Genomic DNA, 27,749 nt, shown 5'->3' on the forward strand with positions numbered 1-27,749 from the left:
AAATAATGAAAAGTGTGAAGTCATCCACATGAGTACCAAAAGGATTCCACAAAATTTTTGTTACATGATAAAAGACGCAATTTTAATAGCTGCAAATTCAACTAAATACTTAGGGATCCCAACCATGAACAACTTAAATTGGAACGATCACATGGATAACATGGATAATGTTGTGGAGAAAGCAAACCAAAGGCTCCGATTTATTGGCAGAACACTTCGAAAATGTAACAAGCTTACTAAAGAGGCGTACACTACGCTTGTCCTCCCTCTTCTGGAGTATTGCTGTACGGTGTGGGATCTGCATCTGATAGGACTGACGAAGACGTGGAAAAAGTTCCAAGAAAGGTAGCTCGTTTGGTATTATCACGAAATAGGGGAGAGAGTGCCACGGATATATCACACGAATTGAGGTGGCAGTCACTAAACCAAAGGCGTTTTTCCTGAGCGGCAGGACCTTCTCATGAAATTTCAGTCACCATCTTTCTCCTCAGAGTGTGAAAATATTTTTTGGCACCCACCTACACAGGGAGAAATGATCAGCATAATAAAATAAGAGAAATCAAACTTCGCACGTTTTTCCCGCGCAATGTTCGAGAGTTGAACGGTAGACAAGTACCTTAAATATACTTATATGGATATGGTGTCTGTTCTTTCGGACATGTCTGAAAGAACAGACACCAATGATGATCTGCAGCCGTCTAGAACGAAATTAGAATTATACATGAATACCTTCAGCATACCGACAGACAGAGACGATTTCATAGATTTTCGCACTCGGGTTGCCACGTGATCGTAACTTAATAGTTTCATAAACGGAAAAAGGTCCTTCACACAAATATGTCATCGAAATATTGTAACACTTTTGCAACCTCGTTATGGAGACGTGGAAACTCTAAGGAAAGTAACGAAGACGACCTGCACAGTTTTAACGTAAAACGATTTGTCATGAAAACAGGAATTACCTAGCAGGTCAATCAGTTACATTTGCACTTGCATAGGAGCGCTTTCAAGTGAAACGGCAGAGAGCATCGAAAACAGCTCCAAAAGAGATTAAGACTGCAGTGTCTTCAAAATGTTTAGGAAACTATCATCGTAATTCTTTCAAGGCTACAATGAATTCTTCAGGCCTCGCGTCTTCTTTAACGGCAGTGGAATTGGATTGCGTTGGGCAGAATGTATCTTTTCTAAAACACAATTTTCTTTTTAGATGCACCCCCATCAAATCAGAAAGAAATTGTTTCTCACCTTTCATTGTCTTACTGTAGGCAGTGTGCAGTCAAGTTCACGTAAAGTCCGAAATCTGCAATCCATTCCGGATGGTCTAATTTTCCTTCCTGTACTCCTTTTTCCTTCATAAATTCAGTAGTATCGAGTTGTAAATCGAAAAATCTTTCCAGGCAGACAATGTGATTTGTAGTAATATATTGGGTCTCCATATTCTTCGTTCAGTTCCATCGAAAACTGTTTGAATAATGCATGCGACGTCAGAAATTTTACTGTTCATACCGCCAGTTTCTCCAAGTACAGCATGCCTGCAAATTTAGCACAAAGTGCTTCGTGATAAACAGAACAATGAATACTATCTGCCGATCGTCGTAATTATTTGCTCTTTCATTGTCAACTAAATCTTTAAATTCCTTCTGCTTGGTATTGTAACATCGTTTCATAGCAAATTTGCTGCACCCTTCGCATATGCAACTGCGTAATATGTATTGAGAATTCTCATCCCTCTGTTTTGTCATTCCCATTATTTGTTAAAGGCTTGTGAGAACAGATCGCTAGAATGCCTCTCTTTGTGCAAACAGTCAATGGGCCTGTAAACGTCCATTATACCAGGAACAAATAGAAAAGGGTAAACAGCGCTGTCAACACAATTCTGCCGAACTGAAGAGGGCTGTGCCGACCGCAAAATGCCGCAACGCAATACTGATTTAAATGTAGCGCTGTACCGAGTCCTTCTGGGAAGGAACGAGCAGAGACGGGACATGTCGAGCCTTGGCCCAGACGCATCCCGCACATCCGGCCAGGTGAAGTTTTACACGCTATGGTTAGCGCCGCTGTACAGGTACCAGCATATATTCTGTCAGCACGTGTACTTTATTTGAAGATGTTCTTGTTTGGAAAAGAAGTTTCCTTAAAATAACTAGCTTCTAAATTTTCTTTTCTACTTCATAGACGCCTGAGACTAAGTCGCCTCTCAATTTATTTTCAAGTGTTTCAGTCTTTTCTAAACACTGTATTCTGAGTTGTAGTTTATTTTACTGGATGATCGATGTGTTTCGAATATTTACTGTCGTTTCCGTGTTCCATGCATAATTTGCAAATGATTGACAATGACTGCTCACTCTAGGGAGAGAGCAGTCTTATATCTGTTAATGTCAAATATTACAGAATACACTTTTATTAAATGAATAAAAAAGTCATAGAATCTCTTAGAAGAGCTAAGGTTACAAAAAAAGAAGAAAAGAAATGGAGTAGCAGATTTCGAACCAACTGCATCTGATTTCCTAAGTCTAAGTCTTTGATTTACATCTCCTGAAGGCTTTAACTGCTGATATGTCAGTATTTTGTAACAATAAATCGTATCGGTACTGATATATTTTCGAGAGATCCTGAATGTGTTGGTAGTTTGAAACACCACATCTTAGGATGTAAGTTATAACATACAAGCCATCAAATACCACTAAGTATAATACGGTATCTCTCACTTCTCAGAACTCGATACAATCACACAAGTCGATAGACATTCCCAATGGTCAAAACTGGGCATGTACACATCACGGTGACGTCACGGCGAGGTATCACTGTGGGAGGTTAACGTCTCCTGCTACGAGTTACTCAACGCTGCTTTCTGTGCGTGCTTCACTTCCATCCCCTCTGCCAGGTTCCAGACCCTGCAATCGCATCTACACAAATTCAGGGGTTTTATACAGCCCGCAACGCCTTCAAAAATCACAACGAGATTTTCATGTTCTCTAGCTTGCTATGTGCGAACTATTAGCCATACAGAAAGAAAAAAAATAAACAGGACCTATTTTTAGGAAATTTAACATTCTTAAATTTCGTACTGGGATACGTCTTTGCTGGAGAGTATTATTTTCGAGTTATTAGAGAAAAAACGCATTTGAAGGACACTTTTGTATTTTTTCCTGAATAATTCGAGAATTACGACCTCTAGCCAAAACATATCCCAGTACAAAATTTGACAAGTTAACTTTCCTACAGAAAGGTTCTCTTCATTTTTTCTATAGGACTAATAGTTTTCATATAGCGAGTGACAGAATATGGAAATTTGCGCGTGATATTTGAAGGCGTTGCGGGTTGCATAATGCTCAGAGTTGGGGCAGCTGAATCACCCTTTGTGTGTGAGACGCCACGCCAGCTCTAGCAGGCAGTGGTTCTTACTCGTGATGAGGATGGCACAAACAACCGTCGAAATCTCGAGTGTTTCGCTCGGAGTGACATAGCTCGTAACACCAGAAGATTTTGTCCGTGTTGTGTACTGTTCATTTGTAACATAGTACAGAAAGTAAGCAGCTACTGTCTCCACACTCGCTCATTCCGTTGAACTTTACGGTACTGGACGTATTGTGGAGGACTGAGTACCTGGCGAAGATCATGACGCCGAGGCAGTTGTGCGGGGAGAGCGAGTTGGTGACGTACTGGCAGCAGAGGCGCAGCAGCCCCAGCACGCACAGGTAGTCGGCCGCGACGAGCAGGCGCAGCGCATTGTCCGGCGTGAGGTCGGCGCGCCGCAGGTACGCGTACTTGATGATGTTGCCCATGTCCTCCGAGGACACGCCCGGCACCAGCACGTCCGTGCGGCAGCTCGAGTGCAGCGACGTCGTGAACAGCGCCCTGCGCAACCTCCGCGCCCTTTACCTACCCTCCCAGCACGTACAAACTGGCTCATTTACTATACCAATAAACGGCTAACCTGGGGAACTGTCACAGTTGGAGGTTGCCTATCTAACGACTTTCAGGGGTAAGCAAAAATTTGATTTTCAGTATTTCAGGCAGCTGTTGTCTGAATTTAATAATCTGAAATGCTGCCGCAGCCTACTCATTAAGAGCTACAGGGTGACTATTGTTGAACTATATGAAACAAAACGTAAATTATTTACAAACTACAATGTGAACACACTTTATTCAACATGTAAAGGTCACTGCAGATATTCGGATTTAGGTTATGACATATTCAATGTGCATACCATCATTGGCGATGATGTGGCAGAGACGAACAGCGAAATTTTGCATGACCCGTTGAAGTGTCAGAACATCGATGCTGTGGATGACCTACTGAATGGCGGTTTTCAACTCAGCAACGGTTTTGGGGTATTTGCTCTACAACTTGTATGTAATAAAGCACCCACAAAAAGGAGTCGCATGTGTTCAGATCCGAAGAATATGGCGGCCAATCAAGGCCCATGCCAGTGGCCTCCGGGTACCCCAGAGCCAGAATGCGGTGCCCACGGTGCTCCTCCAGGACATCAAACACTCTCCAGGTTCGATGGGATCAAACTCCGTCTTGCATGAACCACATATTGTCGTAATAAGGGTCACTTCGCTTAATGGGGATGAAATCATCTTCCAAAACCTTCACGAACCGTTCGGTAGTCACCGTGCCATCAAGGAATGTTGCACCGATTATTCTATGAGTGGACATCCCACACCTCACAGTCACCTGTTAAAGGTGAAGAGGCGGCTGGAGTGGCCGAGCGGTTCTAGGCGCTTCAGTCTGGACCCGCGCGACCTCTACGGTCGTAGGTTCGAATCCTGCCTCGGACATGGGTGTGTGTTATGTCCTTAGGTTAGTTCGGTTTAAGTAGTTCTAAGTTCTAGGGGACTGATGACCTCAGATGCTAAGTCCCATAGTGCTGAGAGCCATTTGAACCATTTTTGAAAGGTGAAGAGACTTCTCGATGGCACAGTGCGGATTCACAGTCCCCCAAATGCGCCAATTCTGCTTATTGACGAACCTATCCAAATGAAAGTGGGCTTTGTTGCTAAACCAAACCATACATACCATGCTAATTCCCATGGTGGCCCGTAGCCTACCGAGCAGATTGAACGTCCTACCGCAAACCATTCGCAAGCTATGACGATTTTATTTCATATAGTCCAATAATTATCACCCTATATATGAACACAGTAATACAAGTATCACAGTTAGATACTGTGTGTACGTCTTGAGGAAGGGTAACTCACAGGACCCATATTACCAGGACTATATCCATCCAATATTTGGAAATGAGAGCACTTAGTGACCTCCAAAAACCTTTACACAAATTCAAAACCTTTACAAAACTTTTTCCCTCTGGCAAACCGTAGAAAACGGTGAAATAAAAAAATTGTTTATCGCTAATCACTTTTTTGCTGCCCCTACAGTAAAACTGCCGCATCCAGCACGATGTTTAAATTTATTACTTCTTTGCTACTAACACCGTTCGCAACAAATTTTGCAGGCGCTATTCACATATACCATTGAATTTATCTGCAAAATTATATCATTGTACGACACGTGGTTAAGGAGACGTGACGTCACAAACATGCGTGATAAACTAAAGGAAACCATAAAGCTCTTACATGTTCAACGTCAAATATTTAACACGTTAACTCATTTGCAAAGTAAACAGACTTTTGAAGCTGTTTTATAAATGAGAGTTCGCTTCTTTAAATGGTAGAGGGGGCGGGGGGAGGGGGTCACTGGTTGCATACTGACCCAGTGCGAACAGTTGCTATTTGTGGAGCAACAAGAACGGCTAACTATGAATGTCTACATAGTAATTTCACTCCTGATGACTAAATCACAAACTACCAAGACACGGCAAAGCTACTTAGATTTCATTGTATTACGTATAGGATATCAAGTGACACGCATCAAACTATTACCAAACGTAAGTACATTTGGGTATCATCACTATTAATAAAGGCTATTGTTTTTGTCTCATTGTGTTGCTAAATTTCTGATCCAGTGCCGCCCTGTCATGCAGGCTATAATTAGCTGTTACTAGTGTGCATAGAGCGATCTTAATTAGAATTTATTAAAAAATGATGTAGTAGAGGGATGCAGTTTTTTGCCCCTACTTTCCATGTTATACATCGATGAAACAATGATGAAAATAAAATAAGGGTTCAAGAGCGAGATTAACAATAAAGAACTAACTAAACTCCGTCCAAACAGGCCATGAAGGTCCAACGGTACCGATCGGCCCATAGCCGTCACTGGATGCGAATACGGAGGGGCATGTGGCTAGCACACCGCTCTCCCGGCCGTATGTAAGTTTACGAGACCGAGATTAAAAATTATGATGAAATGATATCAGTGATAACATTCGCTGATGAAATTGTTGTGCTCTGTGAAATTGATGAAGAAATGCAGGACGTGTTGAATGTAACGAACAGTCTAATGAGCACAGAATACGAAGTGAGAGTAAACCGAAGACGAAAATAATGAGGAATAGCAGAAATGAGATTACCCATAAACGTAACATCAAAATGACAGATAACGAAGTAGACGAAGACAAACAGTTTTACTGCCTTGGAAGCAAAATAACACCCGACGAAGCAAGGGGGATATAAAAATCAGACTAGCACAGGCGAAGAGGGCTTTCCTGGTCGAAAGAAGTTCTGCTAGCATCAAACATCGGCCTTAGCTGAGGAAGAAATTTCTGAGTATGTACGTTTGGAGCATAGAGTTGAATGGTAGTGAAACTGTAACACTGCCAGAAAAGAAGAGAAGCGATGCGTTTGAGATGTCATGCGACAGAAGAATGATGAAAACCAGGTGGACTGATAAAGTCAGGGATGAGGAGGTTCTCCGAATCGGCAAGGAGAGGAACATGTGGAAAACATTGATAAGAAGAAGGGACAGGGTAATAAGATATGTGTTACGACATCAACGAATAACTTCAGTGGCACTACAGGGGCCGGTAGAGGGTAAAAGTTGAGGACGAAGACAGAGATCGGATTATATCCGATAAATAACCGGCGACGTTGGTTGCAAGTGCCACTCTGAGACGAAAAGATCGCCAAAAGAGGGAATACATGGCGGGCCACATGGAAGCAATCAGAAGGGTGATGACATAAAAACAGTCAGGCACACTGCATTTACGAAATATTTTAATTTAATCCGTGACGTGACGTTTTGAGTATGTTTTTGTTATTACTAGACGTGTCTGCAAAGCAAATACAGGTTACGTACAGGTACCGTTACTTCATTAGTCTAAGCCCAGCTGGGAAGCTATGGGTTTTTGAACTATGTCGAATATTCTGTTGACTTTTCTTTTTTTATGTTTTTTTAATTTTATTTACTTATTTATTTATTTTTGTGAAAGGCTCCGATATACTCATTCTCATTTCTAGTATGTTTTAATGACACGCCCTTTGTTGGACGCAACATACACTTCCGTATCATATAAATAATGAAAAACTGCACCAGTTACTAATTGTTTCATGCTTAGCACAACGTGTTTCGAGAATTTATTCTCATTTTCGGATGCATTTATTTACATGTTTTTCGTGGTGTTTGCGATTTTCTGCCTCTCTTGCACAGTATTTGTCCGATTTGCGGATTGCAGTCTAACCTCAAAAAGACAACTACGGTGCCAGAGAGGCGGGAAATCACACATGCAAACATTACAAAAAATGTAGATAAACGAAGGAGAATAAATTATCGAAACTCTTCGTGCTAAGCATGAAAAAATAAGTAACTGGTGCAGTTTTTCATTACTTAAGGCACAAATGACACAGTTCAAGGCTTTCTGAAAACATCGATTCTAACGAACGAAATGAAGAAACATTTGCAATAGTTTCTGCGGTATAAGGTTAATATAACATTCTGTCTAAATTTAGAATGACTGAGTTCCTATTTCGTCGTTAGTGACGAATAGAAATTCTTTGACGTAGCAGCACCCTGTTCAGTGTTATGGCGTATTTTTGTAAACAAAGTGTAAATGTGGCGATACAAATAAGAAATAAAATGCTGAAAAGCATTTTTAACATCTTCATGACGTGGGTAGTTCCCTTACTTTTATGGAAACGTCTATCCCAGTATTCTGTTGACCACAGGAAATCGCTCATACAGCCGCCTGAGTTATGGAGTCAAAAGCAAACTTGCTTTTTCAGTGTAGTTCAGTGGAGGCGTCTGCGAGATTGCGGCTTGTGAGCACTCTTCGATCCATCAACATCCCTCGAAGGATAATTTCAACCACGTAGCCTTGTCGCGTTAAAGTTACCGTCTCGCACTCTCAGATTCACCATGCTAGGAAATACGGCACGTCTTGGAAACTGGTGAGAGGAGTAGATAAGGTGTGGATTACGCCGACTATTTGTTTCTCTGTCATCTCAACGAACAAAGGTTCCACGATACCGTCCCTATCTCACATCACCACAGTCCACCCTTCTTGCATTCTACTTGTCTCTGACGAAGGTGATGTCGAGCAGAAGTTATATACAAACTTTTTTCCGTCTTTCACGTCATAAAAAATGAAGCGTTACAGCATTTGCTCTACACCCTTCTTCCAATTCCCCCCCCCCCCCCCACCCCAAAAAAAAAAATTCCATTCCCTGCAGAACCAATCGACGTTTAGCAGTATTTCACTTTGAGACGCGGACAACGAGGACAGTACCATGTCATCATTGAATACCTTACATAATTTTCATTAGCTTAGTATCGAACTGTATACATTTAATCATTATTTTCTTTTTTTAATTCTAGCAAATTTAAATATTTTAAAATTTTTATGACCCGTTGCCGAGTCTCGTCTCCAGAATTGTACTAGCTTAAGAGGTACACACTTTATGAAAAGAATTGCAGTCACATTGAGGAAATAAGCGCGAGCAGATCAATTTGCTAGTTGCCGCTCCGCTGTTAGAGTCATACGTTTCTGAGTTGTTTAGATACACTGAGGCGTAGAAGACAATTGTAGAGGGAATGAAAAATAAGGAGTTCGGTTTCAAAATCAATAATGCATACCTTTCGCTCATATTGAACTGAAGAACTCAGAACAACCAGGATATGTTTGTAGAGTTTGTGGAACTTGAAAAGCCTTTCTCTTTGTAAAGTGAACCAAGGTGCTTGGAATCCTGGGTAATTTAGAGAGGCAATATACTGTGTGGTTATAATTAAAGAACAGCTACTTGCAGAGGTCCATTGCGGGCTTTAATTATCGAATAGCTGCGAAACTTGGAATATATTCTAATGCGTTTATGCGGAACCGTTTTACGTCGGAGAAAACATGAGTTCAAATTTTGGCCACCAGGTGCATAAATGGCGGTGTGAATGCAGTAAGGACGTATAGAACCGTTTCCATATGTAATGGATTATGAACGGGATTTGGCAGAGAAGGCCAAACCACTAAGAAAGACGTAGTGTTGATCTGTTACTAACTGCCGCTTGAGCAGTTTGTTCAACATGAGCTTCGGAGACGTCGACGAGATGCTGCATCCGTAAAACGACGTGATAAAGGGCTGCTCGCAGCAGTTTCAATGAAATCTGAGCAACGAGAACCGGTATATTCGCCTTAAGATCAGGCAGAGATCGAACGTGTGCCTGATAAACGCGTACTTTTAGATATCCCCAGACCAAAAAGTCACGTGGTTACAGATCAGGTGATCTTGCAGGCCATGCATCTGGGAAAATGTCTGGAGATAACACGTTCGTAAAAGATTGCATTAGGAAGAACTTTAATTGGGATAGCGACATGGGGTGTTGCACATTTTACATGAAAACAGTGATTTTCACACGGTTGCGCTCTTCGAAAGCAGGACTCATGTTGTACAAGGGGGTCTCGATAACTTGCAGATATCACAGTACACCTGGGAGGCCCTCTGGACGTATTCGCTTCATAGACTAATGGACCGAGAATAAAGGTGCTCGTGAATCCCCACCACAGAGTCATATACGGCAAATGTATTGGCTCTTCGTGTACAACAACCGGTTTAACAGTACCCCAAATTCGGCAGTTTTGTGTGTTCACTGCACCCTGTAGTGTAAAATGTGCTTCGTCACTCCGTAGAATATTGCCCGGTCACATGTCATGAACTTCGACCCGTACTAGAGACCGAAGAGCAAATTCAGAACGTTACTGCGGATCATGGGATTTCAGCATCGTCCTGATTTTGTACGACTACAAGTGAAAAACAGATCGCAAAGCTTTCCATACTGTTGACTATGGTGTGGACAATTCTCGTGACAACTCACGAGCACTAATATTACCCGGAACATGTATTGCATTTTCAGTTGTAGCAACAGCAACCTCGTCACTTCATTGCAGACATTCCACGAGGCCTATTGAAGGTAAGGTCCGATCTGTCACAAAATGGAAACCACTGTGAAAACCAGACATGTTTTATTTGCAATAGTTAGCTACACATTCCAGCTACTTCTCTACGTAGTCGCTGCTCCGATTTAGACATGTGTGATAGCGTTGTACCATCTTTTCAATACCCTCGTCATAGAAGGAAGCCGCCTCTGCTTCCTGCCAATTCTCTACACTGGCTCGTCGTCCGTGCCAGAACGTTGCCTTCATAGCTAGCGGTTCATATGAACAGAGATGAACCTCAGGGAGAGTCAATTAGAGGCTCTATTGTGAATGATGAAACACTTCCCATCGAAAACGCTGCAGGAGCATCTTCATTGCCTCTTCAAAGTGCGGCCCAGAATTGTCATGCAGAAGGAAACGTATGACAGCTATGCCATGTGGGCTGCGAGGCATCAGGCGGAATCTCACATCAGGCCCTCATAGTTGGTGGGAGACACTTGTTATAGGCACCTTTACGTTCTCACTGTGCGCTCAGAACTGAAAAGAGCGACGTGACGCAATCGATGGGCATACTAGAGACACTGCCCAACACATCTGTGCAAAGCTTCGTCGGATTTTCGCTGTAGTTTCCATTTCGCACCCCATCAGACCTTACTTTCCGAATATCCCTTGTATAATTAACTCACAGAACTGATTCAGGCCGGCCAGTGTGGCCGAGCGGTTCTAGCCACTTCAGTCTGGAACCACAAGACCGCTACGGTCGCAGGTTCGAATCCTGCCTCGGGCATGGATGTGTGTGATGTCCTTAGGTTAGTTAGGTTTAAGTAGCTCTAAGTTCTAGGGGACTGATGGCCTCAGATGTTAAGTGCCATAGTGCTCAGAGCCATTTGAACTGATTGAGTGCAACTTCCGTTTACGTGGCTTGGAGAAAGTGATGTCTTAACTGACGTGTGCAATCTTCAGCAGAACAGCTCAAGGTTAGTGAATATCTAATCAGAAAACTTGCTTTCGCACCATAAGCGAATAATGAAGGCTGCTGACTACGAAGATGCCTCCGGCTCGTCGCATTTTGAAGTGGGATGAAAACCAATGAGGAAAAAGTATTCAGCACTCCCTTGGCGACAAAGTTCTATCTTTCTAGCCAAAACCATCAACTTTAAGCGGCAGCTGAACATCGCCCCGCAACCGATCCTACTGTTTGGACAATTTCTGATGACATGTCAGGACATTCCAGATATATTTCGCCCTGCTAGCCGAATAAACACAGATTAGTGAGTGCGTTAATCTAACAGCAGGAAAACAGAGACATTGCAAAAGTATCTTTCCTGGCGCGGCTGTGGAGAAGTCGTCTTGGCTGTTGGGGATGCCAGAGCCAGTTTCCGGCGTCTGATTGAAAGAGGCTTTACCCATACTGGGGATGATGGGTTAGTCTTCCCGTAATCTGTCTAACAAGGACACAGCACCAACTTCATCTCATATGGAGAAAAAAGCACACTAGCAAGATAACAGCCACAGCAATTGATCCTGCGCTAAAATTTGGCTCACAAATCTGATAGAACACAGTTATAATCTTCTGAAAGTACAGCTTTTCAACTTCTGAGCGCACCAGTTGTCACTCGTTCGGCCCCACATCAGCCGCATAATGCACGAATGCAAAATACTGTACAGTGAAGAGAGTAAGAGGTTTGTGTATTTCTGACATTGTAACATGGTTTGTTCATGTGTTCATTGTGTCAAAGTACAAGGTTTCTAACCTGTAGCTGGTGCCAGAGATTCCTTAGCTTTGAACATTTTTATTAAATGTATTCGCAATTGCGACTATGGATAGCCATCAACTGTAGAATGTAATGACGACAATGAAAATTTGTGCCCGACCGGGACTCGAATCCGGATTTCCCGCCTGTCGCGAGCGGTCGCCTTACCATTTGGCTATCCGTCCATGACACAGGGCCAGACCGCAATTTCCATGTGTCGTCAACCATGTGTGTACGACCTGTACTCGTACGTCCATTGTGTGTATTCCTGTGCAGGTGACACATTTCACTTGAATGTCGCTTGCCCTGTGTCGACGGATAAAGACGACATTGCAGTGCCTGTACGAATCTCAATGACGACGCTATGTTTCTTTGGACGTGCATGCTTATATGAAGAACGTTTCCAAGTAAAATGTCTCACCTGTACGGGAGTATACTTAATGAATGTACGAGTACAGGTCGTAGACACGTGGTTTACGACATATGCAAGTTTCTGTCTAGCCCTGAGTCGTGAAGGGATAGCCAAATAATAAGGCGACCGCTCGTGGCAGGCGTGAAATCCGGATTCGAGTCCCTGTACGTCAGAAATTTCCATTGTCGTCATTCCATTCTTCATCTAATGGTTGTCCATTTTCGCAATTACGAATACATTTAATGTGTTGATAACGTCTGTAGTTGCCACAGTGCCCGTTCCTTTAGACATGCATGCATGTCCGAAGGAATTTTTCATCGTAATTCGGAATATCATAGACACTGCAATATCGAACATTGTCATTTTCTGATTCACAAATGCAGTGAAAATGAATGAAACGAACGAGTATGTCATTAAAGTTGTAGTGTAGCGCTATTTCATTATTAACATTGCTGCTGCGAGTTATTTCCTTTCTATTTTAAAACTGATGTTAAAGTGATGTACATTTGCAGGAGGTGCGCTATTCATCGTGTCTGGCGTTATTAAATTGTAATTCGAAAATCATTAACTTCATTTCATAACAATTCTTCAGTTGCTTAGATTTTTTCATTTTGATTATCAACAATGTTGTACAAATAATACTGAACATAAATGTACTCATATTACTTACTGTTTTACGAGTAAAACAAGACAACTTCTCGAACAAGATTTGAAAACACGTTGAGCAGATGTATCTACCTTCTCTTCTACCCCTTTCCCCCCCATCCCTTTAATTCCCAAGCCTTCAACATCCCCCACGAATAGCAGAGCTGTGATCGTCACTCCATTGTACAGTAATCAGTAATCCACGCTTGGGCATTAGGCAACTGAAAAGTGGCGGAGCTCGTGACAAACGAACGGTGGGCGAAGTTTGAAAGCTGTGCTTTCAGAAAGTGGTAAAAAGTGGTAACTTCATACCTCAAAATTATCGGCCAACTTGACGCACGGGATCAATTTCTGGGGCTGATATTTACCAAGTGTACATTTTTCTCCTTAAAGTATGTGGTTGAGTTGTTTATGTTTTCTAATGTGTTCTCGAACGGCAAATGTTCCGCAGCAACTGATGTAAATAAACTTGCAAACAGACAGACAGGAAGTAGACCTTTCCAGAGGCGTGCAATTGCTTTTCCAATAAAGGTAGCGTACAATAATTGGAGTGTGCATTCCTGTCCACGGACATGAAATTCTGCTTAGTCATTTTATGGTATTCTAGAGAATGTTTCAGTTTAGTGAGGATGCTTATGTTCCGTTGGAGAAGGCTTCATATCGGAGCATGGAGCCATTCATTAGCTCGTGTGGTGCGATTCGATAGTAGTGGTGGACTTGATGTTCCCCGATTGAAGCCAAAGAAACACATTTGTTTTCATGGAGCCTATAAGTGTAGTGTACACACCCGTATTACTTACCATCATTCGCGTAAAACAACAGGTTTTCTCGAACAAGATTTCAAAACACGTTGAGCAGATGTATCTACCCTCCCTTTTCGCTTCTCCCCTTTAATTCCCAAGCCTTATTTAAATCAAAAGCAGTCCAGGACTTAAAATGTTTTTTTTTTACTTTTATTTTTACTTCTGGTTACCGGCTTGGGTCTATGAGGGCATCGACAGACCAAGGCTTCAGACGACTGCAGTTAATGACGGGATTAGTCAGTGCTACACAGCGGCTCCTCACGTCATCTGGAGCCTTGGTCTGAAGATGGTCTTAGAGACCGAAACTGGTAACTATAACTAAAAATTTTATTGCGATCTGTTCTGCTTTTTATTGAAATACTAGCTGACAGGCCGGCCGGAGTGACCGAGCGGTTCTAGGCGCTACAGTCTGGAGCCGCGCGACCGCTACGGTCGCAGGTTCCAATCCTGCCTCGGGCATGGATGTGTGTGATGTCCTTAGGTTAGTTAGGTTTAAGTAGTTCTAAGTTCTAGGGAACTGATGACCTCAGAAGTTAAGTCCCATAGTGCTCAGAGCCATTTCAACCATTTTTGAACTAGCTGACAAACTTGGCATTGCCCGAGTATTCATTTTCCCAATTTTCTATTAGAAAAGGAAACAAAAAATGAACTGTGTTTACAGCGTCATATCAAAAAAATTCATTTAAATGTATTTGTGAGAACATCATTGTAATTATGAAACAGTCATACAAAGAAATATGCATAATGTGCAAATGTCTAAATACAGCTGCCTCTCTTGTATACAACCGATTTTGTAAGTGTCTTCGGCAATGCCTCTTCGTAGCTCTATAGACAGCTATTGTTTTCAGCTACAGCCGTCTGCACTTCGCAGTTGAAGGTGTCAAAAGCGCTGCCAAATGTCAGCAATTTCCTTAAGTCAGCTCGATTGTAGGACTATCTTAGCAGCAAACAATAAATGTATTAAAACTTCGTGAATGTCGTGACTTTTTTCCACGTATCTCACCATTTATGACGTCATATCTCCTAAACTATGTGTGGCACTAAGATATAATTTTGTATGTGTATTTAGCATCATATATTAATACTGTTTGTGAAATTTATTGCAAAAAATGGTTCAAATGGCTCTGACCACTATGGGACCTAACATCTGAGGTCATTAGTCCCCTAGAACTTAGAACTACTTAGACCTAACTAACAACCTAAGGACATCACACACATCCATGCCCGAGGCAGGATTCGAACCTGCGACCGTAGCGGTCGCGCGGTTCCAGACTGAAGCGCCTAGAACCTCTCTGCCACGCCGGCCAGCTATTGCAAATAGACCTAGTAGCACAGAAGTAAGAAGATTAAACGTCATGCTTGATGAGGCAGTCTTTCAATGTTTATGGAGCAATATATCCTAAACTGTAATAGGCAGGTAGTTCTTACCCCGACAGCAACTGCCGCCTGATAGTAAGGGATGTGTGCACCAAGTTTTGTTCAAATCGGTCCAGTCATTTAGGAGGAGAAGTGGAATGTAGATATATACACACTCACGTACAAACATACATCGATTTTTATAATGTGTATGGATTAAGTACGGTTGCTGTTCTTCCATAATGACATCAAAAATTATTACTTTCCCTTGTTGTCTATGAACTGTTTTCCTGTTTTCTCTTTGCAGAAAGTATTGGCGGAAATTGTTAGAAACCAGATGAAGGCGGTGTTTTGTCTGTTAGCAGTGGTCGAATTTTTTAATCTTGCACGATTTAGTTACAGGCCGTTAATTGTTAGTTTGGTAGTAATGGTAAGTTTAACCTTGTCTCGTGGCTCCAAAGGACGCTATTAACCCTTATCAGACTGGTTATAATACGGTGTAAATAAAGAGAATTAAGCAGAAGTTGCCAATAAGCGTCGCTCAGCTAGTCTCTCTCGCCAAGTGGGCGTTGGTGCTGACCGGCGAGGCAGATTACGCGCGACGCACGGACGCCCCGAGAACAGGCGGAGGAATGTGCACTACGTGCTTGGATACGCGAGTAATCAGTATTTCAGCGCAACCCCTATCTACGTTCAGTATATATAAAAGGAAATGTCCTAATTGACCAAACGACTATCTGACTGACTAACTCGTCATCATTGGTATTTGGTTTCGCAGTCAGAAATAAAGAAATTCGTCCTTCAGCATTTTTGGAAATTCAACCACTAAGGGGTAAAATAGTAAGTGAAACGTTTTTTGAAAATAAATCATTATTAAAGTACTAATAAAGCTACATGTATGAATTATATATGAGGGCGTGGTGTCTGTTCTTTCCGCCATGTCCGAAAGAAGAGACACAACGTGGAATCCACTGCTGTGATACATATTATGTAAACTGAAGGTAGAGGAGAGAGAAAGGAAAGGAAGGGAAAGGGATATGTATGACAGCTGCGGTTTCCGCATGGTGTCTTTTCTTTTGGACATGTCCGAAAGAACAGACACCACGCAGTTCATGTAACTGATACGCCTCAATGGGCTATGAAACCACAACCATCAGTGCAGACGCGGAATCGCGTTCGACCTCCAGCGGAAATCCAAAATTAGCTCGCATGGATGACACGGATGAGGACTGCAGATAAGAGATGGCGCTAGATGGGAATGTCGGTCGGCCAAGGAGCGTTAGAGATAATCGGCGCACTTGCTGTTAACAGTGTGTCTGCGTGGTTCAGTAATTAATTCAACTGGTTCGTAAACAGGAGGTCCTGGGATCGAGTACCAGTCTGGCACTCGTTTTCGCTCATTTCCGCATAAAGTACCGATGCAGCTGATATTAGGTATTTGACTTCTTGGCTAGAAATAAAAACAAATACATACTATAGTGTTTTTGGAAATTCAATACCTAACGGAATAAAGCTTTTTATGAAATTATTTCATTATGAAAGCGTATTTCGGAGTAGGCCTAAATGTAAGAAAATATGAATTTGGTTTCTCGGATAGAAATTTAAAAAGAAATGTGTTTCGGTGTTTTTTGAATCCCCTAAGGTAGTAAAGTAGGAGATAGAACGTTTTATAGAAATTTTTGAAACTGAATATCTCAGAACGTGTATTCACCTTCTCAGTTAGAAATAAAAACAAAAAAATGTGGCTCTGTGTATTTTTGGAAATTCAACACCTAAGAAGGTGAAACAGAGGATGAAATATTTATGAAAATATTTTGTTGTACTAAAAATTTGTAAAGGTAACCCTATAAAATTGATATTTTAGGTTTAAAGAAATATGTACTACGGGATGAATGTTTCTCTGGAAATATCACCACAAGAACTCAAAATGCTGGGCTGATAAAGACCTCCGAATCCAGGTACTAGAATCCCTTTTTGGTCAGAATTACGGTATATTCGGAAAAGACGATGCTTCTATGGCCTTAAGTAGCGTGAAATGTTAAAGAAAAAAATACTGCGCAAACGATATAGTTCAGTCAGAAGTCTCATCCCGGTGTTGTTTGTTTGGGGGACCTCCCGTAAGAAGAGACATGTCTGCCAGCACGTGTTGGAATCCGACAGCAGAAGGATGGTGGCTCACTGAGAATGCGGATTCTCATCATGTGATACTGTTGGTCGCTTTAGTCGGATTCCCACGACTCTTATTCAAATATTGAATCGAGATGTTCAGGAGGGCCACACTTAATGGATTGCAGGATGTCACAAGCTCCACGTGACTAGCGCAAGAGAGGAGAGACACATAGTTCGTTGGGCCGTTTAGGATGGAACTGGCGCGTCATGTACCTTGAATCAGGAAACAGGTTTGTTTGTAACATAAGAAGTACCCTGACGAGCAGTTCGACTATGTCTGAGGCGCCACAGACAGTTCTCATGGTGTCACTGCCACGGCTTCCCTTGACGCGACAGCAGAGACAATCGCTCTGACAGCATTGCACAAACCTACAACACAGGACAGACCGGCGCCAAGTCATCCAACTAATGGCAATAGTATTATAACAGACGTATCTGCGTGTGGAGGCTTCGAGGAGAAAGAATGTTGCCATACTGCATTCGTTATATGGGCTCGGCACCTAGCGTGATACTGTCGTGTGTGACAGTATACACAACACTATCACTTCTGATTCGCACAGACGATAATTTGGAAAGTAACCATACATTTCTAACGTTTTAAGGCCTGACCTAAGTTCGAAGTTTCCGTCACGTTTTCAATAGGACAGGACAACCTCGATGTTGCCCTTACTGTTCTGACCTAGCTCGATACAGAGTGTGTTCAACTGTTTGTAGCACTTATATTCGATATTGACCATATCTACTGTATGTCATGTAATTCTTTGTCTACTTAAACTTAATGTGGAATATTTTCCCTATGTTCTTTGATTCAACCTCTATGTAAATGTTTCATCATATTTTCTGTCAATTTATATTACTGTAATTGAAGTATGCACGTGATTTTAAAAACTGTATCCTGTAGAAATACTGAAACGTTGAAATAGTATTTGTAGGGTTGGTTCATGCACAGGGAACGTTAATTTGTGCTTACGTAAAACCTGAAGAGAGGTCCCTCTGCTACGAAGCCCGCATGGCGGGAACAGAGTAGGCTGATTTGACCGTAGAACCACAGGGTGGCTTTGTGTCACTGTCAGTCGCAGGCTAGCATTAAAACTGTTCACATCTCGTCTGTTGAAGAAGGCGAGGAAAGCAGAAATCTCGAGCAATAACACCTCAGATGTGGTAGATTATTGGCTAATTATTCATGACATTTATTGAATCACAGAAATCCGTCGCCAAGAAGATAATTTTCAGAGCACTTATCCATAATTAAGAGCCATCAGTATGTTTGCCGCCACTACTTGCATCTCAAGTAAAATTTCAGTACTGCATGGACCTGTTATTTGCTTTGCATGCAACTGATAATCGTTTTTAGTTCAAATTGATGTCGAGAACGTTGACTCACTCCGTAGTCATTTTACCCACGAGGGAGCAGTAACTGCTGCGCAGAAGCAAACCCATTTCTGACGTTCTGCGCATGACGTCACTAAGGAACAGCTCTTGTGTCTCGTGAAACTAATCAAATACTGGGCAAAATATTTTCACCCAATCAAATTAGAAGCTTGTTGCATGGCTCAAAACGGGTTCGATGGGGCAGAGAGGACATTTGTAGGTCTATTACTTTACGTGCTCTGTCGCAGAAGAGTTACAATTTCCTCAGAGAAAAACTCGGATATCCTCTACCTGCAGTGTCAACCTTGCGTTCTTGGATTAATCGCAGTTTCAGTTGCCAACCAGGAATTTTGAAGGATGTTTTAGTGATGATGAAAATGCAGGCTGCAACACTGACTGACAGGGAACGTATTTGCGTTTTGTCATTTGATGAAATGAACATTGACAGTAGAATTTGTTACGATCAGCAAGATGACAGGATTCTTGGACCTCACAGTAATGTCCTTGTTGTCATGGTCCGAGGCTTGTTTGCAACGTGGAAGCAACCTATCTATTTCAATTTTGACGTTCAGATGACAGCAGCACTCTTGAACGAAGTAATTGTTTCCCTGGCCAGCATTTGCTACAATGTTGTGGCTGCAGTAGCAGACATGGGTGCAAAGAATAGTTCTGTCTGGAAGGAGCTTGGCATTACTCATGAAAATACTTGTTTTCCACACCCGTGTGATTCTCTGAGACGTGTGTGGGTGTTTGCTGACGTTCCCCATTTGCTCAAACTCTTAAGGAACCACGTGCTGGATCAAGGAATAATGTTGGAAAACAAGGCTGTGACAAAAACTGTGTTCGAGAAACTGTTAGTTCTGGACAGTGGCGAGATGAAAATATGTCCCAAGTTATCTCAGCAACACATTATAGTGAAGGGCAGAGAGCGACAGCGAGTACGCTTAGCAGCTCAGCTGCTATCAAATACAACTGCACAGGCGATTCGGTATTTGATGCCTGAAGAAGAACACGCCAGTGATTTCATACAGATGGTGGATGAGACTTTCGATGTACTTAATTCAAGGACAAAAGAAAGTAATAAATCACTAGAATGAGATCTCATTCTGGAAACATCCCCCAGGCTGTGGCTAAGCCATGTCTCCGCTATATCCCTTCTTTCAGGAGTGCTAGTTCTGCATGGTTCGCAGAAGAGCTTCTGTAAAGTTTGGAAGGTAGGAGACGAGATACTGGCAGAAGTAAAGCTGTGAGTACCGGGCGTGAGTCGTGCTTCGGTAGCTCAGATGGTAGAGCACTTGCCCGCGAAAGGCAAAGGTCCCGAGTTCGAGTCTCGGTCGGGCACACAGTTTTAATCTGCCAGGAAGTTTCATATCAGCGCACACTCCGCTGCAGAGTGAAAATCTCATTCTGGAAACATCCCCCAGGCTGTGGCTAAGCCATGTCTCCGCTATATCCCTTCTTTCAGGAGTGCTAGTTCTGCATGGTTCGCAGAAGAGCTTCTGTAAAGTTTGGAAGGTAGGAGACGAGATACTGGCAGAAGTAAAGCTGTGAGTACCGGGCGTGAGTCGTGCTTCGGTAGCTCAGATGGTAGAGCACTTGCCCGCGAAAGGCAAAGGTCCCGAGTTCGAGTCTCGGTCGGGCACACAGTTTTAATCTGCCAGGAAGTTTCAATAAATCACTAGCTTGTGGATTTGGTGTCAATTTTCAAGCCCAAGAACAGTGCCTACGTAAATTTTCGAAGTGTTGTGAGAAGATGCGTGTTGGCAACTCAAAACATCTCCTACCCTTCCAGAAAGGATTTTTGAAAACTGTTCGGTCACTTTTGGGTCTGTTCAGTGACTTAGCTGTTTATAATATTGAATATATTCTTACAGCAAGATTAAATCAAGACTGCTTGGAGAACTTTTTTTCTCTTATAAGAGGCCTTGGACGTTTTTATGATCACCCATCGCCAGTCGAAGTAAAGAGCCGAATAAGACTGTTGTTGTTGGGAGCAAACGCTCATGATATTCCACTTTCAAATGCATCGTCTGTTGAGCCAGATGAAGAAGGAAGATTCGTGACTGCAACTGTTTTTGGCAATATCCTGCCTGATATGTCTGAGGCGTTGCCAATGGTTGAAGGAGAGAAGGAGATAGAAGATTTAGATTTTGGAGTAGGAGAATCCGATGTGCCTCCAATGTCACTGGCTTCTGATTGCAGCACTGAAGGATTTAAATATCTTGCTGGATATGTAGCTTATCGATGCAGACAGTATGACAGATCACTGGCCACACCCACTGGAGAGTTACTGACACTGCCTGAGGAGACATCGAGAGGATGGCTGGGCATGGTTTCTCGTGGGGGTTTGCTTGTGCCTTCAGAAACGTGGCTCGAAACAATTAGCAGATTTGAGTTAATTTTTGCCCAGATCCATGGACACGACAGTTTGTCCAGGGAAACTGGTGTCATCAAGAACCTGTGTGCTATACTTACCGAGCGATTCCCCACTATTCACCCAGAAATCATTAAGATTTATGCTAGGACGAGAACCTTTATCCGACTGCGTTGGCTGTCTGCAAAGGACAAGTCGAAGAAAGCAGTTGCCGCTCAGCAACGGAAAGCAAGGAAGTGGTATTTGTCATCGCTTTAGAATGGAAATAAACATTATTTGTGAAAGTTAAATAATATATAAACTTAGTGATAGAAGTGAAGGTCCTCTGACTGTGTGTTTCACAACAAGCAAGACTCTACACTGACAGTGTCAAGGATTGGCTTATTGTTTCCCACACTACATACCAACTTTGCTGAACGGCGGACTCGGTAAGTTAATTTACCACTATTTCCTGTAAATCGTATTTTGCAGCACTTTTTTTGATTCAATGCTCTTTTGTATAAGTGAATTTTAACAACTAGGGCAAACATTATACAGCCACCTTGATAAAAATATAAGCCAAGGTTTGAGGTGTGAGAAAATTAAGAATGTGTGTGTGTGTATGCGTGTGTGTGTGTGTGTGTGTGTGTGTGTGTGTGTGTGTGTGTGTGTCAGTTCAGGTAGGTAATTCAAATGCTTCCTACAAATAAGGCAATTGCATAATTTCTTGAGTGAAAATGAAAGTGTTTTTGTAGACATGATGTAAACAGAATATAAATGAGCGTTACATAGAGCTTGTCTACAAGTTAACACTTTTCCCAGAGCCAAAGTTAGAAAATCAAATGCTCATTTCGAACGTTTACTTCGTAGAGAACTGCAAAACAGACTGTACTTTGCACTTATTTTTGTATAGTTTGATCTATAGACGCTTGATTTAAAGTCAACACTCAGCAGTGTCTGTTTAAAAGCTGGACAAGTTACAGAATATAGCAGTAACTTTCTAGAAATAGCAGAATAACAATTTACCTTTTACTATTTCTGTAGAAACTGAAACATTTCACAAATACTTCGCTTAAATGCGCGGACTGCGTCTTGTAGCGCTGTTCAGAGGCAGCGGCGGTTCCTTCGTGACGTCACAGCCTCAGCCAATGGCAGGACAGAACGCTTACTGCTCAACCTTATTTTTTTACGGACCTTGATTTTACCTACACAGGATCCAGCTCCTAGTGATGCAACATATGCGAGTTTTCCATTTTATTGAACTGGAGAATATTTATTGATTTAATACTGCTCATTAACTTTTGTGAAGTAGTAAACTTCTTAAGAGTTCAGTCAGCTTATTTCTGAAATACTCCACGTGAAAATTTTCATAAGTGAGTAGTTAAAAGTTTCGTAAAAGTGTAGATGCAAAGGAAATAACAATTTATTTTACTTAAAAGTCATTCTTACTAAAGTCTATATTCAGTTTTGAAAGTAACTGAATAAAACACTGATGATAATAATTATTTGCAGTGCAATTTAACAGCGAGCATAATGAATACCTGCTGCATAGGTTTGTAAATGTTTATATTCATGTATTTCTGTTTAAAAGTATTTCCTCAATGTGTTTTGCCAGAAGTGTTTCGTTCTACTCTGAGTTAAATGATAGAATAGTTTCTGGGTCCCCATATTAAATCCTGAGTCAGTATTATAGTCATTGTTACAGTGAAACTGCTTATGAAATGCATTAGTGAATTTAACGGCTTTTGTGTTATTTAAATACTAATTGGCTGCAAGTGTTCAGATCATAACAGATTCAGGGACCCCATGTCTCATATATATTCTACATGGTACAATGATGGATATGCTCTCACAGACAACACGTGATAATCTGCTCAGTTAATATGACCATAAAAAGATGAATTATATGTCAGTGTTTCTCAATAGTTAAATGGTAAAAGCTTCTCATGTCCAAATAAGTTGTGGTCCTTCCTTTTGCAGTTACGCTGTGTAATGAGTATTAGCTTACTGTGTTGAATACAGAAAGTATATGTTAGTCTAAGACAGTTTGTTCCCATAACATTTGAAGTTCACATTTGTCTTGCTCATGACAAACTACGGTTTCAACACTTGCTAGGTTGTTCTGCTGATTAGTATCCAATTTGCAAAACAAATTTGCATACCAAGTAAAGCCATATACAACCGAAACTTTTCTTAATGAATCGTGTAAGCACTTGGTACCATATTGCCTAATTAGGATGGCGACCATTTTCCCTTTAATAACAGCTTACTTTACAGCGACAATAATTTCGAGTCGATTCCCGTTATTTGAACTACTGGTTGTGAGGTAACGTGCGAGTTCTGACGCCCTGGAAATATTGTGTGTTCGGAATTGGGGCGGCCGCACAGGGCGCTCGTCAAAGCCGCGGCCCGGCAGCAGACACATGGTGGCAGACGTTAGCCGGACGAGAGGGGTAGCCTCAGCGCATGGTCCAGGCGCGTGGCTGGGAATTTAGCTGTGACGAGCACGGTGCTTTGTGTCGATGAAGGAGACACGATGGGAGTGCCAAAGATGGCGGACTTTGTGAAACCTTAATGACAGACATTTCACAGTTCGCGTAGAAATTAATAGTAGCCGGATGAATCATTATACCTCAAAAAGAAACATGTACATCACTATTATTTGCACGACGATTCTTATGGTGTAATCAGATTTTCAATATATTTACTAGTTTAAAGTTTAGTATCTGACGGTAAATTATACAAGTAACACCCAACAACGAATTTACAAAATATAAACGCTTCATCCGATTTTGCCTATCGCCATGTCTTTAGAAAGCTATTAGTCTAAACCTAAATTGGTATGAATTACAGGCATGTAACTTGAATAGTACATGAGTTATTGGAGGTCAAAGTGGCCGATTACTATCGATCGCGTCAAGCCATAAGTACTCCACAGTTACACGAAAAAACGGTAGCAGCATGCTTATATTTATTCATCTATGTTTTTGTTTATATCCAATATACGCTATTCATGAAGAAATTATAGATTTTAAGAAGGCATATGACTGTCTCCACAGACCTTCAGTATTGAAAATTTTAAGAAATCTAGGACTCCATCCAAAACTAATTAAAATAATACAACTCACTCTAACCAACACCAAAACAAAAGTGAAGTTTAGAGGAGAAATTTCGGAACCATTCTCATAAAAACAGGCTTAAGACAAGGTGACTGCCTATCACCATTACTGTTCAACTGTGCACTGGAATACATAATGAGAGAATGGTAGAAGCACAATCCAAAGATGATAAGAATTGGAAGTGCAAAAGATGATATTAGTTTAAACTGCTTGGGATTCGCTGATGATCTTGCTCTCCTAGCCAACACCGTTCAAGAAGCCAGGCAACAAGTGAAATCACTACAAGAAATAGCAGAGAAAAAACGGAGATTATGCTAACTGATCCACCACTTGCAAACAAAATTACGGTAGGAGAACAGGAAATCAAAAATGTTGATAAATTTAAATATTTAGGCGAAATAATAACATACAATCTAAATGAGAATCCATCATGGCAGAATAGAATAAAAAAACTGAACTACGCAAATTACATTACCAAAACCACATACAACAAAAAAAGCCTATCTATAGATGCAAAATTAAAACACTATAAAACAGTTATACAACCAGAAATAACGTATGCAGCTGAAACTATCTTCAAAACAACTAATACAGCAGAAATTGACAGAATACTAAAAATAGAAAGAAGAGTAATTAGGACATGTATAAAATAAATGGACATTGGAGAATAGCATCAAATGAAACACTATATAAGAAAACAGAACGAGTCATGAGCACGATCAGGAAGAAACGCATCTCATTCTTTGGACATCTAATGAGAACTCCAGAAAACAGAACTAGTAAAAAAATAATACAAAAATTGTGGAATAGCAAGAGCGACATTAAATGGATCACAGAAATTAAGGAAGATATAAAAGAACACCAAATTGCAGTAGATGACCAAAAAACAAGACAGAGAAAACCACAATACTGCAAGACCCGCAAACCAGACTACAAATGAAAATCAATAAAAGGAGTACAGGAAGAATGGTCTCAGATGAAGAAAGAAAGAAAATATCTGAACGAATGAAGAAATATTGGGCAGACAGAAGAGCAAAACACCTTTCATATAAGAATAGACTCTAATAATTATATTACCTAAATATCATATTAAGTTATTGTTGAGCCAAATTGTATCCCTGTGTAACAACTTGTTTACAGCATTGTATTTTTGACTATAGTGGTCCAATGAAGGCCATAAAATAAATAAATAATAATAATAATAAAACAAAAACATTAAGAAATTAGTTAAATATTTACTGTGTGTTGGAAAGCACAGACACATAGGCACCTGGCCTACCTTTTGCTTCTTTTCTTTTGATATATATTTATTTAATTGTTTATGTATTTAATAATTAGTGTTAGAGCGTATTTATGGTCCAGCCGTAGGAATATTTATTTAATTTCAAGTATTTAAATGTAAATCCAGTACTTAGTATGTGCTTAATGTGTGTGTGTGGGTGCGTTCGCTTGAAGACATGGCGCGAGCGCTCTAGCCAGTCACAACACTCGTGAATGGGGAGACTGGATGGGAGCATCGTTTCCGGAGAGGACACGGGGCAGTCCTGGCAGTGCGGCAGTGCTGGAGAGTGCGGCACTGGACACGGGAGTGAGTGCTGAACGCAAACAGTACAGCGTGACGGACGCACAGTCGCGGCAAAGACTTGGACAGTGGAGCAGTTTGCGCGTGATCGCGAGAGATAGAAATATTTCGGAGTGCCGACCTGTGCTCTTGTGTGATTTCCGTGGCTTCTGCAGCGAAGACGTAGTGTGCGTTTAGAAGTGAATATATCGCGAGCTATGTTGTTGTTCATAACTAATTACGTGCAGTAGGAATCTATTGTTTCCCTGTTATTCAACTTATATTTTATTTAATTGCTGGACCATCGACACCAATAAGTGTTTTGCAGAAATATACCGCAATTTCAAAAGTACTTCTACTCTCGTACTCATCATTCAAAGTCGTTAAGTTAGTACCAGCAGATTTTATTTAATTTCAATCTTTCATTTGTAAATTTCTGTATTAATTCACGATTGCCGAGTGATAGGAACCTTCGACCATTCGATTCATGTGTGTATTCATGTTGTATACTGTAGACTCAGCAGTATTTGGCCCGTAATGCGGCAACTTCGTATCCCAGCCCCTAGGCAACGAAACCAGCCAAAACTTTTCATACTGCAACGTTGAGTCTGAGGGGGCGTGGTTATTATGAAAGCCCGCATGGTGCCTATAAAAAAATTATTTTTCGAGTAACGAAAAATAGTCGGATATCTCAATCATTAATACAAGGCCACGGTCATTTTAAATTCCTTTCATAGGAGTCACGTTATCGGCAAACTGATCATGGAGTAGTAACCAGTAGTGTTACATGTTGTCCTGGCAAGCACGTTCTCCAGACCGCCCATCCACTGGAAACATTTGGTCATGGGTTGCCGAGGGAGTGGACGCCAGCACTCGCCAGCCACTACGGTTGATGAGCCTTGGCGTAGGATCGAATCAGCTGTCAGTGCTGTCATCTGATCACAGTTCAATTGGAAGCCTAGTCAGATTAAATCCGTTGTCGGTAGCAGAGGTGACTACTCTGCATTCTGAATTTGGTATCCTGCATACCCCCCAAATGAGCTGAAATTTTAATCGTTTATTGTTACTATTAAACTGTAAACGTTCAGTAAGTCAGATTTCGTTGTTATCCTTTCTAGTGAGGCAATTTTAATTGCTAGCAATGTAGATTGAATTAAACCCGCCAGGTTATCCGAGAGCGCTAATGCGCTGCTTTCTGGACTCGGGTAGGCGCGCCGGCCCCGGATCGAATCCGCCCGGTGGATTAAAGACGGAGGCTGGAGTGCCGGCCAGCCTGGATGTGGTTTTTAGGCGGTTTTCCACATCCCTCTAGATTAATACCGGGCTGGTCCCCACGTCAAGCCTCAGTTAAACGGCTCGCACACATCTGAACACATTCGCCCTATTCCGTGGCTTACACTAGACGCAGACAGTCGGGGTACACTACTTCCGTCCCAGGGGGTACGGGGTGGCGGCAGAAAGGGCATCCGGCCACCCCTTAAAACAACCTTGCCAAATCCGATTAACTATGCCGACCCTGCGTCACTGCGGGAAACAAGCAAAAAAAGAAAAAAAAGTGTAGACTGAATTACAGGGTCTAACAAAGCGTCAGAGGGATGAAATATAAAGAGGGAATGGGAAGCGCGAGGCAGGCAGTAGGCTACCTGAAGTAGGAGCTGCAGGCGGAGAGCAGGTTGCGGTGTACGTAGAAGGCGCCCCCGTCGTCGAGGCGGATGACGGCGTCGCACAGCTGTCGGTTCTGGCACAGGTCGAACAGCATCTGCATCGCCTGCACACTCATCGAGCGGCCCTCCTCCGTGTCCAGGAGCCGGCCGCCCACCTCTTCCGTCTGGCACTCCTGGACAGCCTGCTCTCTATACTCTCCGCTCTTACTCAGCTCTTATAAGTTGAAAGGTCTCTGTTGGATTCCTTTCATGTTAATTTTTTAAAACTGTTGTCATT

The 27,749-nt window shown here is 41.8% G+C and overlaps 1 protein-coding gene across 1 annotated transcript in view; it reads right to left on the bottom strand.

The window, feature by feature from the left end:
* The window catches only part of LOC126456089 (kelch-like protein 10), a 189,703-nt gene that overhangs the window by 124,118 nt on the left and 37,836 nt on the right, over window positions 1-27,749 (bottom strand). Inside the window, exons 2-3 of the mRNA XM_050091845.1 lie at window positions 27,452-27,686; window positions 3,607-3,858 (exon numbers count right to left, since the gene is read on the bottom strand). Of these exons, the coding sequence (XP_049947802.1) occupies window positions 3,607-3,858; window positions 27,452-27,686 (487 nt within the window). The remainder of the gene's footprint in view (window positions 1-3,606; window positions 3,859-27,451; window positions 27,687-27,749) is intronic.

This window comes from Schistocerca serialis, chromosome 2 (assembly GCF_023864345.2).
Source record: "Schistocerca serialis cubense isolate TAMUIC-IGC-003099 chromosome 2, iqSchSeri2.2, whole genome shotgun sequence".
Taxonomy (NCBI): Eukaryota; Metazoa; Arthropoda; class Insecta; order Orthoptera; family Acrididae; genus Schistocerca; species Schistocerca serialis.